Here is a 12,548-nt window from a genome sequence, read left to right as displayed (position 1 = left end):
ACCACATTTAGACCGGTCTAAGTAAACTCTCCACTGCGTTTGTTAATGATCTCAATGCTTTGCTGGCAACGTAATCCACTGAGCCGGGCCTCATCCTAGAGCGTCCCGAAATATCAAACAGTAATCACAACTTGGACACGGTCCAGGTGCACATGCAGCATTAAGAGACACAAGTGTTGTAGACACAGATTTAAATAAACACAGCTGTGGGAGAACAATGGCTGTTTATGATCAGACATGAAAAATCACGTTCGAATGGCCCTCACAGGAACGCCTTTCATTTGCTGAGGGAATGCCTGACTTCACCCACCCCCTCCCCCACCCACCCCCCTCCTCTGCACACGCTATTTTAATAAAGGCCATCATAAAAAAAAATCAGCATTGCATCCTGACTAATGATGTTTTTCCTTTTTCTCTCTCTTACTCTCTTATTTCCTCCCCCACCTAGTTTTTGGCTCTGCCTTTTCTTTCACTCTTTCTTTCATTCTACCTTACTTTTTCTTTCCCTCTCTAATGAGCGAAGTTGGAGTCAGTTGAAAGAAAGTATTTTTTTGGGCCTCCTTGCTTGATTTGCTTCCCTTTAGTGTTTTTTCTAGGGCGTAGCGAGCGGGTGTGTAATGATTTAGTGTGTCTTTGTAAAGATACACATAATGTATGAATGTAAGGTATGAATTGGCACCGTAGAATTACATTTGAATGTTTTAGTGTGTGACAAGCTAATGGTAGCATGCTGTTTTGCTACAACCCTTTGACACACACACACACACACACACACACACACACACGCGCACACAATCCATGTTTCTCTCTACTCCACCGTGACAGACAGCCGTTTTCTCTTTGACACGCTCCCATTCTCCTCCAGTCATCTTCCTCCCTCTCCTCCCTTCATCATCCGTGTCATTACTGTGCCCCTATTCTCCATTCATAACCATTAGGGTATGCTTATTTGGCCCCCGGACCCCCCTTTGAGGATCAGGTTCCAAAGTAACCTGGCCCGTCTCCACGGTAACCCGGCCCATCTCTGGAGGAATGCAGCATTTCCCGCTCTTTTGTCGGGCCACGTTTTGAGTGCCGCTGCAGGGCCAGATTGAGTTGCAATTGGTTTCTGTGTGTGTGTGTGTGTGTGTGTGTGTGTGTGTGTGTGTGTGTGTGTGTGTGTTAAACTAATTGAGTTGGCTGTCAAAGCAAGGTCTGTGTGGAGTCTTGGAGCGATACTGTAGGGAGGAGCACAGCTTTAGAACGGCATTGGGTTACTCTGTAGTCCCCCTGCCTCTGGATTATACTTATATTTGAGAGGAAGTGCGTGTGCACGTGTGTGTTCATTTGTGTGCACGTCCCTCCCCAAGGGTGTATGTTCACAGGTGGCTGGGTTGGCACAGCCATGGGCATTTCCAAATAGACACTGACGCAGCCTTTCCTATAAAAGTCAAAATAGAAAGGAACAGAGGAGACTGGCTTCTTCAGTCTAGCCTGTTGTCTGCATCTGTTTGCTTCACAAAGGACTGTTTGTGTGTTTGTTTGTTTAGCTTGTAGAGAGGTTGGAGTGGATACGTCTGAAGAAAATTAAGCAACTGGGAATATTTCAATAAGCTTTCTTTTTCAATGTACATGGCCAGTCATTATAGAGTCAAAATCAGGGTTAAGTAAGCAGTGAAAAATGAAATGAAATTTAATGAAATTAAATACAAACTAAAACCTTTAAGTGAAACTGAAACTATATTGGCAGGTTAAAAAAAGTAATACAAATAAAAGCTTTTTTTTCCAGCTATGTCACTACTAAAAGCAAAAGAAGAAAGCATGAGTTTCCGTCAACTCTCGTGACGTTGAACCACAGAAATTGAACGGACCTGACCTGAGATGGCGCTGGGCCGTAATTGCTTCACGTCGGACACTGAATTAGCACAAAGGTTAATTAAGAAACATCATGGCTATATTCGAACCATGTATTTTGTATGTATGTGTAGCTGCATACTTCGGAGACATTATACCTGGCCCTGACAAAAACTAAAACTCCTGTAAAACTAAATATATGAAAACTGAAACTGAACTAAAACTAGCAAAAACACTCTGAACACTAACTGGAACTAAAATGAAATCCAAAAGTCAAAACTAATATATAATAAATACTAATTGAAAATTATAAACTATCATGAAATTGGTCAAAATGAGCTAAAACTCTATTAATCCTAAATGGAAACAGGGATTATTTTTTTTTTCAACAGTTTTCCTAGCTGGTAGACCAAAATGCACATTATCTCTGTGTAACATTGTTCTGCTGTAGCTAGAGCTGGGCGATATGGAAAAAAAATCTAATATCACGGTATTGTTGACCAAATACCTCAATGTCAATATTGCGGCAATATTGTAGGGTTGACAATTGGTGCTTGCAAAAAAATATTTACGTAATGAGATTTTTGATAAATAATCATCATTTATGTGTATAGAATGACTAAGTGGGTAAAGGCAAATAATAGAACAGTTACAACAGTCTGGTAAGTTCAGAAAATTACATCACTTTACTGTAATCCAGCCATTAAAACCAGGCACAGATAACACTTGTGTCATATCACAATATTACGATATCCAAAATCTAAGACGATATCCAGTCTCATATCACGATATTGATATAATATTGATATATTGCCCAGCCCCAGCTGTAGCCTTACATTAATGTGACGACATTCAATTCCGACATGAGCCACGTTGGAAGTTTTTCGGGAAATGTTACACGTCCGACCAGCCTAGTGAGAATGCAATGGTGACTCGTGCTAATTCAGATATGATACCAATGTGTTAAATTGCCATCGCATAAAGGCAACTTGAGTGTGGACTGTAAAATATATACTCTTATCATCACCATCAACCAAAGATTTAAAAGACATCAACAACAGAATGCTAAGATAACATGGTCAATATGAACGCATAGCAGTGCCTCTTAAAGGTCGTTTGTATTCATTCCTGATGTAGACAGGAGATTTATATAGAGATTGTTTCACATGCAGCTTCTTTGAGTTTGTTTCAAACTTTTGTTTAAAAAAAATACTGTACACGGGCGCCTGGTTAGCTCACCTGGTAGAGCGGGCCGGGCGCCCATATATAGAGGTTTACTCCGTGTCGCAGTGGCCGCGGGTTCGACTCCGAGCTGCGGCCCTTGGCTGCATGTCATTCCCCCCTCTCTCTCCCCTTTCATGTCTTCAGCTGTCCTATAAAAATAAAGGCCTAAAATGCCCCAAAATTATCTTTAAAAAAAACAAAAAACTGTACACTACGCAAAAAGATTAAAGGCTTACATCCACAAATATTAAATGACTTTGTGATACAAAAATATCATATAAATAGCCATCCTAAAAGTGCGGCCTCATGCTACATTGTCTGCTAAAGTGACGTGTTGTGTGTTGGTCAGATTCCGAGGTCGGTGATCTCCGCCAGGAAGTGCTGTCCGTCCTGATGGCCTCAGACCTCGTCACCTCCGACGCTTCCTCCACCACCCCGGGGCCCGGCAACGCCCAGTACCTGCTCAGCCTGGCCCGAGTGGCCCTCAGCGCCGGCGTGGAGATCCCCGAGCTCTGGGGGGGCCCTCGGGTCACCAGCCAGCTCCTGCAGTGTCTGCTGCGGTGCCCGCTGTACGAGGTGAGGGAGCTGGCACTGGAGGGGGTCCTGAGGAGGCTGCAGGAGGAGGGAACGAAGAGGAGACCTCAGTGGGTGGACCAGACCACCCTGTCTAACCTGACCGGCCTGGCTCTTCACGAGACACACCCCCAGTGTCTGGCCAATGTGAGACCACGAACACACACACACACACATTATAGGCAATGCATTGTGTGTTTGTTCGAGAGCGTGTGTGTGTGTGTGTGTGTGTGTGTGTGTGTGTGTGTGTGTGTGTGTGTGTGTGTGTGTGTGTGTGTGTGTGTGTGTGTGTGTGTGTGTGTGTGTGTGTGTGTGTGTGTGTGTGTGTGTGTGTGTGTGTGTGTGTGTGTGTGTGTGTGTGTAAAATCCTTAATAAGCAAACTTTTCATCACACAATGAGGAACCCTTTTCCAAAAAAAATATGTTTTTCCTATTCGTCACAGTTTTCACTAAACCACAGGGACATTTGCTGCAAATTGATTAAATGTCCAAATCCATCTCGCAGAGGCTTGCGTGAGAGGCTAATCGGCCGCAAAGGGACACGCCAAGCACACTGGCAGCGAGCTGACTCGCTCGCTTGCTCTCTCACTCACTTACACATACACTCATGAGACATTTGGTAGGCCTCCACTCTTAACAAGTTTTGGAGGGGGAAAATGCAGCCTATTGGACTCTGATGAAGATGTAACCTTACATCGAAACGTTAGTCACTCTTATGCACCTTTTAATAAAAAAAAAAAAAAAAAAAAAACTAGAAAGTAAGAAGACATCTGTGCAGTCTATTTCCTGATTGGGGACATAACGTTGTATTTCAGTGTGTTCATAAAGCGAGGACAGGCTACTCCCGCCGTTAACACCCCTCCAGAGCTGACATGAATCAGCACTGCTGGGACTGGCTGGCTGTTTCCGTGTGTGTTTTCACCCTGCTGCAGAGTTGTGTGTGTGTGTGTGTGTGTGTGTGTGTGTGTGTGTGTGTGTGTGTGTGTGTTTTATATGTGTTGTGTGTATGCGTTTGGTTGGGCATTCTTTGCTAGGCGCTGCTTTACAGGCCAGCCGGTAATGTTTAAAGTGTCGGCCCCGTGAAGTGGAGCCTCCCCTTGCGCCAAGGACACACCAACCCAACAGGCCAGTTGCCATAGCTCGCCCTGGACTCCAGTGAAGCATTCTGGGAGAGGAGCAGCAGCAGTAGGCTTAAGATATAGAGTTGGTCTGCTATTCTGCCCAGCAATGATGCTTCCAACGTCTGAAGAAGTCTGTTATCTTCAATCCTTATTCAAGACATACAGTAGGTGTTAAAGAAATCTGCTGCAATGGAGGATTCATATGGGAAAGATGGTCGCCTGAATGCCTTAGAAAATATTCAGTGCATATCAAAGAAAACTCTTATTCAACACCATATAAGGCTGTTTGTAGGGTTTGTGTTCTTCATTCTAAATTGTAAAACATTTCCATTTCTAATAACTAGAGATGCCACAGAAGCAATCCCTTTGATTCCTGTCAACAAAATGAAATTATTATTATTATAAGTATAAATCACATTAGGAAATGACACATGGCGTCTGACCCAATGCTCTTTAGTTATTTGCCGGTAGTCAAGTGGCTACTTGTGTGACGTGTTGCAGGTGACTGCTAACCGTGCCTGTTTTAAGTCCGTAGGCGCATTGAAGTTTATCAGAGCACACTGGGACACTCTTGATTAATGACATCCTAACACAAATAAATGGAGATGCTTTGTTGTTTGTATTTAATGTACCAAAATGGTAAAGAACGCACAATCAACCACACAGCATTACAATCAGATGATGCAACAAACAAATGTACATAGAAGGGGCAATGGGTGATGTAGAAGCACTGAGGTGTATGTGCACAATTACTGTTGCTACGCATGTCAAGCTTTCCATTCACGGCAGTTTTAAAATGAAAAATCTTAGAAGTGTGGGAACATGGGGCCTAATTTTCAGTGAAAAAGAAATTCTTAGACATGTGGGAACATAGGGCTGTGGGACCACTGGGCTGTGGGAACATAAGGCTGTGGGAACATAGGGTTGTGGGACCATAGGGCTGTGAAACCATTGAGCTGTGGGAACATAGGGCTGTGAAACCATTGAGCTGTGGGAACATAGGGCTGTGGGACCATTGGGCTGTGGGACCATTGGGCTGTGGGACCATTGGGCTGTGGGACCATTGGGCTGTGGAACCATTGGGCTGTGGAAACATAGGGCTGTGGAACCATTGGGCTGTGGGAACATAGGGCTGTGGGACCATAGGGCTGTGGGACCATTGGGCTGTGGGACCATAGGGCTGTGGGACCATTGGGCTGTGGAACCATTGGGCTGTGGGAACATAGGGCTGTGGGACCATTGGGCTGTGGGACCATTGGGCTGTGGGAACATAGGGCTGTGGGACCATTGGGCTGTAGAACCATTGGGCTGTGGGAACATAGGGCTGTGGGACCATTGGGCTGTGGAACCATTGGGCTGTGGGAACATAGGGCTGTGGGACCATTGGGCTGTGGGACCATTGGACTGTGGGACCATTGGGCTGTGGGAACATAGGGCTGTGGGAACATAGGGCTGTGGGAACATAGGGCTGTGGGAACATAGGGCTGTGGGAACATAGGGCTGACCCCGACAAAAAGCAGCTTCTCATTTCTAGCTGACGGCCGTTGATTTTGCCGACCGAAACTACACCTGTGGCAGGTTTTATCAGCTGAAGCTAACTAGCTAACTAACTATCTAGCTTAACGTTAGCTCCATAAGCAGGTTGAAAACAGTATATCTTTATATTTTTATTATATTATATTTCCATCAGATTTTTTAAACACAAGAACCCTGTAAAAGGGTTGCGCAAATATGCTGATTTGCAGCATGTAGTCTTTTTTTTTTTTTTATTATTTCTGTTATGGTATTGTGAGAGAAACTGTTAATTAGCCTCTGGAGCCATGGCTTGAGGAGAAGGTGATGGCGTCACGTCACACTGCTGTGAAAAAGAGGTTTCTTCTTTACACACACAATTTGGGGTCTGGATTCATTATTTCTTTTTTATATTTAAATGAAGCTTTTGTAATTGCTCAAAATCTCTTTCATGCTTTGTTGTGGGATCTGCTTCGGCCCAAGATGCCAGCTACTGCCAGTTAATACCAGTGAAAAGTAGCAACATCTCAAGGCTGTCAAGGCTAAAAAGACTAGACTAGGCTTCACAGCACTGCTGAGCAAGCTAGGTAACTTTTATATTTGTTAACATTTGTGTGTGTGTGTGTGTGTGTGTGTGTGTGTGTGTGTGTGTGTGTGTGTGTGTGTGTGTCTGTTTGTGCAGGGTGGGCGTCACTGTTTATTTACATGTTACAGCTATGAAAGTCGGTGCGCGTCTACGCCTGAGTTGGCATGTTTTCCTGTGACTGTGTATATTTGAGTATGTGGGCAAGCGAGTGTATTCAAGACGGGAGCTCATTAAAGCCGGTTGTTAAAGTCCGAAGCAGCAGAGATGGTCAGAGCAGCTGCGTTGGAGCTAGCAGTCAAATATCTGGCAGACGGACGCCTGGATGAACAGTGAAAAACACCCAGCTGGGATTTAAACCGTGTAACTTTTTCAGTTCTGCAATAAAGAGAGAGAAACGCAGTGGCCGAATGAATAACGACACTGGCTTGGCATTACTGGCCCAATCATTAATTCACTCTCATTGACTTTGTGAAATATTATCTGAAAGATGCACCCTGTGTCCACCACAAGTGTGATGGGCTGCTGTGGTTATTTCAGAATGACTTGTCTCCAACAGTATGAAATATGGGCATCTTTTGCTGCGTGTGTACATCGTACTGTTGTCAGAATTTCTAATTATGAGTTATTTATTTTGAGCCAATGTATTTACAGGATGCTTGCTGCTGCATCAGTGGCAATTAAACATTTCCATTGAACAGTGACATAATCTGTTATATTGTAAATCTGTTAGAGCAAACCTGGAAAATAATTGCCTATTCGTACATCCAGCAGACACGGAGCAAGTTGCCATTAGTTTAGATTTATGTTTCTGGCTACCTGAAATAAGTCCAGTATTCTCTCTCCTTTTGGTCCTGTTCTGGTTTAACTCCTGAGGAAAAATGTCTGGCTCTTTTGCTGCTAAATGCTCCACCATCTTCAGCTGTCTCCCGTTTGGTGCTGAGCAGGTAGTGTACAGTCGGTTTATCCAAGGTTTTTCAATAAAACCGGTGCCTGCTGCACCTGAAAATTGTTGTGAGTGGGGTTTTTGGGCCAGAGAACCAAAACAAAGAGCTTAAAGGTCCAGTGTGTGGGAATTTCTCCCATCTAGCGTTGAGCTCATATATCGCAATCAACTCTCTCGCACCACGCAGTTCAAAGTACGTATTACAGCTACGGTAGCTTTCATGCTTCAAAAAGAAGAAGAATACATGTGGTCCTTAGGGCTGGGCACCGAACGTCGATACTTTTATGGCACCGGAAAAAATACTCCGATCCTATGAGTATCAAAACATTATTTATCTTTCGGTGCCAAATTTCGGTTCCAAAAGCGTCTGAGCGCATAAGCGCAAGCTTATCTGTCCTCTCTGCATATTGACAGACAGCGGAGCTCCGACCGACACGCACGCAGAGGTGCGGACGGAGCATACTACGTCGGCTCTGCAGTTTTGTTGAAGTCACAGTGAGTCACGGCAATGCCCACTTGAAAGTGGTTTCAAGTGTGGTTACAGTTTTACAAAACTTCACTCAGATATGATATTAATGGCGAGCCGAAAGCGGTCGCGGAGCTGTTGTTTTACACTTCCTGTGAGACAAGCAGGCACAACAGTGGTTTCTATGCCCTGATGACTGACTGACAGGCTGAGGTTGTAAGGCAAGGCAACTTTACTTCTAAAGCCCCTTTCAGCAACAAGGCAATTCAGTGACATTCCTTTGCACTTAAAGGAACACGCCGACTTATTGGGAATTTAGCTTATTCACCGTAACCCCCAGAGTAAGACAAGTCGATACATACCCTTCTCATCTCCGTGCGTGCTGTAAGGCTGTCTGACGGCTCCAGCGGCATCAGGCCAGCACAGAACATGCAGGTGAATGGTTCCAGCAATCCTACTGCTCCGAATAAGTGAACAAGTTTACATGTTGTGATTTATAGAGTCACAGCGTGTACAAAAAACAACGTAACATGAGACACAGCCGTTTTTTTGTACACGCTGTGACTATACAAATCACAACATGTAAATAGGAACATGTTGGCGTTATTTTGTCACTTTTGTCACAATTGGGAGCAGTAGGCTAGTTGGAACCAGTTACCTGCAGGATCTGTGCTGGGCTAAGCTAATGCTGGAACCGTCAGGCAGCGTTACAGCACGTACGGAGATGAGAAGGGTATGTATCGACTTGTCTTACTCTGGGGGTTACAGTGAATAAGCTAAATTCCCAATAAGTCGGCGTGTTACTTCAAGTTAGTTCTCAATTAGTTCAATGTTGACAACAGGGCAGTCACCAGGTTTATTGTTAGTTTCATTATGCAGTACTAAAAGTCTTTGTTGTTTACATTCCTTTGCATTTTAGTAATTTAGTCAATATAAGCCTGTACACAATGTCATTTATTTATTATTTATAATATGATCATGTTGTGGCAAAAAGGTTTCTCTTTTTTTTGTTAACTTTTAAAGTTGGGATTGATACCAATCCTGAGTATCTGACTGGTGCACCCCTATCCAAAAGCACAACCAGTTTTATTAATGTTACTCTGAGTGAGCAGTGTTACCAGAATTTTTTAATTTTGATAACTGTTTTGATTCACAATTTAAGGTGGAAAATAAAAGTTTTGTGTTTAATGTATTTTTGTTGATGTTGAAATGGATTTTAAAACATATGGTATCGAAAAAAGTATCGTTAAGGAACCGGTATCGAAATTGGCACCGGATCGAAAGATTTTGAACGACGCCCAGCCCTACCATGTTTCCTTCTTTAAACTTGCCGGGGCCGGGAAACTACGATACCCATTAGCGGCATTAGCAGCATCTCATGGGACAGCGGAAAACTATTTCAAGATGGAGCATGAATATGGAGCGTCTACCCCAGTTCATGCAAATGTAAAATTTCAAGCTTGTGAATGGCCAACACAGATTTTGATATTGAACAACTAAACACGTTACACACTGGACCTTTAAAGATGCTTTGTAGAGCTGAGGGAAACTGCAGAGTTGGTTGATAATTCTTTGGGTTTGTTTGTGTATTAGCGACCCCTTTTACATTACACAGAAACGTATGATCCATTGTTTATTTTAAGAATTGATTAATGCAGCTTTAAAATTCTTTTCCTGGTTAAATGACAACAATTGGCATGTAATTGCTGTTGAATTATTTACATATATACATATATGTTTAAGTTTAAATCCAATGTTCTATGGCATGCACCTTGTTACCCTGTCATTTTACTGCTCACATGCACAAATATACATTCACACATACACACACAGATGTTTACACACAGACGCTGCATGCGCCCGCTCGCCCTGCTCTCCACCAACACCAATCCTATAAAGCGAGCTTTATTTTAAAGCTTTAATAACAGGTCGGGGCCTTGAAAGAAATAATAATCATCGAGATATGCAACAGGAATGTCAACAAGTGTTCTCTGCTGGATGTGTGTTTTTAACGGCGTCTCCAGCGGTGGAAAATGAGTCTTTTCCTCCTCCTCACTCGGTCAGCTGCCTCCCTCTCTGGAGGATTGACCGGGCAAAGAAAACAGCATGGGAAGGATGGAGAGGAGGGGGGAAGCAGCGAGGGGTGAAGGAAGCAGAAAATCAAGTTTAGGAGGTCAAGCTGAATGGCTGTGAAGAGTAGACAAAAAGACGAGGAACATATTACTGCCTTGAATTAAAGAGGGCTGATGTGAAATGAGATGAAAGCTTGCCTGCAATTCTGCACATCTTTGTGTGCATGCATGTGCTTGTGTATCCATATTCATGCATATATTTGTGTGTGTGTGTGTGTGTGTGTGTGTGTGTGTGTGTGTGTGTGTGTGTGTGTGTGTGTGTGTGTGTGTGTGTGAGAGAGCGAGCGAGGCAGCTGTGTACCCGTGGTTTGGGTGTGCGTAGGGAGGATCTGACCGGTGTGGTAAAAATACCCTTTGGGGCAATTTGCCAGCCGCACTGCAGAGAGGACACCAAAGCTGCGTTGATGGATGGCCCTGAGCAACTTCCCTCACCAGTAGCTGTATGCGTGTGCGCAATTAATCAAAATTTTAATGCAATTACAATTTGGGCTGAACTGTTTTGTTCACTGTTTTTTTAAGACCAATACTTCCTTTGCAACATCTTTCCCAAAGACAATGAGTAATCGTATTAAAAGTTCGTGATTGAAAATAGTGAAAATAATAGTGATTACAATTTTTTTTTTTTTTCTAATGGAGCAGCCCTAGTATGTGTATGTGTGTGGGATAGAGTTGAAAAAGAGTGACTACATTAATATCTTATTTCTTAGCTTGTCTCTGCCCGTCCTTCCTCCTCTCAGGTCCTCACGGTGTTGGGCGTGTTGAGCTCCGGCGGGGAGCTGGAATGGACGGACGGTGGGAAGTTGTTGTCCCAGGAGGAGGTCCGGCTGCACCTTCTTGCTATGGCTCAGAATTCTTCTCACAGGTCAGAGAAGACACACATACATGTACAGTACATGTACAAATAATCTGCAACATCCTCCCAAAGTCATCTTGACGTGATCCTCTGTTTCCTGTGTTTGGGCCAAAGGATTAGACCGTTATTGCGTTATACCAGCAGACCAGTGATCGGAGCCTGCACTCACAATTTTAACCAAGATTTTTTTCCAAGAATATGTATGTGGGATATATGTGTGTATGTGTGTTTGTTGTGTTATGGTTGTCTAAGCTACTGGATGCCTAAAATTTCCCTCGGGATGAATAAAGTATCTATCTAATTAGCACTAAATACAAAGTACAGCTGAGGCTGATGGGAATGTCGTTAGTTTTACAGATATTTGGTCATAAATTAAAGTATTGGACACGTTTTAATTAGTAGTGGTGATGATGGTGCTAGATGAAAAGTTAGGGACCATAAATATCTTTCTAAACTAAAAAAGTAAAATGGTGGCATGAGAGGGAAAAGCCAGGGCACCAACAGAGAGTGCAACATTGCAATCCGGAGAGCCATGCCAGTAAAATGGCTAAACAATCCTAAAATAAGTGCATTGGAAATACAATGTTTCTCATTTTTAAGACTGTTTCAATTATGTCCATGCATTGTGTTGTCATGGGTCTTAAATCGTATATCCTGTAGATAGGCCCACCATAGCATACAACAGGCCAATACCTGTAACTTGAAGTCATTTCAAGGTAAATGCAGGAAAAGGGTGTCAACCGTGACCCTTAAACGCTTTCTCCCTCCTGAAAACCTGCTGTCAAAACAGTCCCTAAACAGTCCCAGAGCAGCTTTCAGCTATGATGGATGGAAGAGACATGAATGTGCTATATGGCAAGATGCATCCACACTCCTCTTCCATTTCTCTGTTGTTGTTTTTTTTTTCCTGCCTTTTCTTGTGAAAGCGCCCTCACGAGCTGTGGCAGGCTGCCTGTCAAGCCTTCATTCAGAGCCAGAGTCCATGGAGGAGGGACGCACAGGTTCACTGGCTGCACCTTAACCCTGCACCTGGGCACACCTGGAGCCCATTGGCCCCTTTCTGCGCCTGTGTTTGTGTGGCTGCTCATGTGTTGCTCATGCAATATTTAGGTAACCAAATTGCCCGCCACCAACATCAGAGACTGGTAGTTTTTAAAAAAAATAAACGTAGATGAAAGCTGATATTTGTGCTCTCAAAGGCTCTCATTACAGCATTATTCCTACATTAGGTTATTCACACCTGTCAGACGCAAACCATTATTTTTGTGAGAGTTTCTGACAGACTCTGGCCCTCTCTTACCACAA

At 43.5% G+C, this 12,548-nt stretch overlaps 1 protein-coding gene across 2 annotated transcripts in view; it reads left to right on the top strand.

The window, feature by feature from the left end:
• Window positions 1-12,548, top strand: part of thada (THADA armadillo repeat containing) — a 117,470-nt gene that overhangs the window by 86,510 nt on the left and 18,412 nt on the right. For both annotated transcript variants that reach the window (XM_028604006.1, XM_028604005.1), the window contains 2 exons: window positions 3,407-3,777; window positions 11,128-11,252. In XM_028604006.1, the coding sequence (XP_028459807.1) occupies window positions 3,407-3,777; window positions 11,128-11,252 (496 nt within the window). The remainder of the gene's footprint in view (window positions 1-3,406; window positions 3,778-11,127; window positions 11,253-12,548) is intronic.

This window comes from Perca flavescens, chromosome 17 (genome assembly GCF_004354835.1).
Source record: "Perca flavescens isolate YP-PL-M2 chromosome 17, PFLA_1.0, whole genome shotgun sequence".
Classification (NCBI taxonomy): Eukaryota; Metazoa; Chordata; class Actinopteri; order Perciformes; family Percidae; genus Perca; species Perca flavescens.
This window is presented reverse-complemented; position numbering and strand designations above follow the sequence as displayed.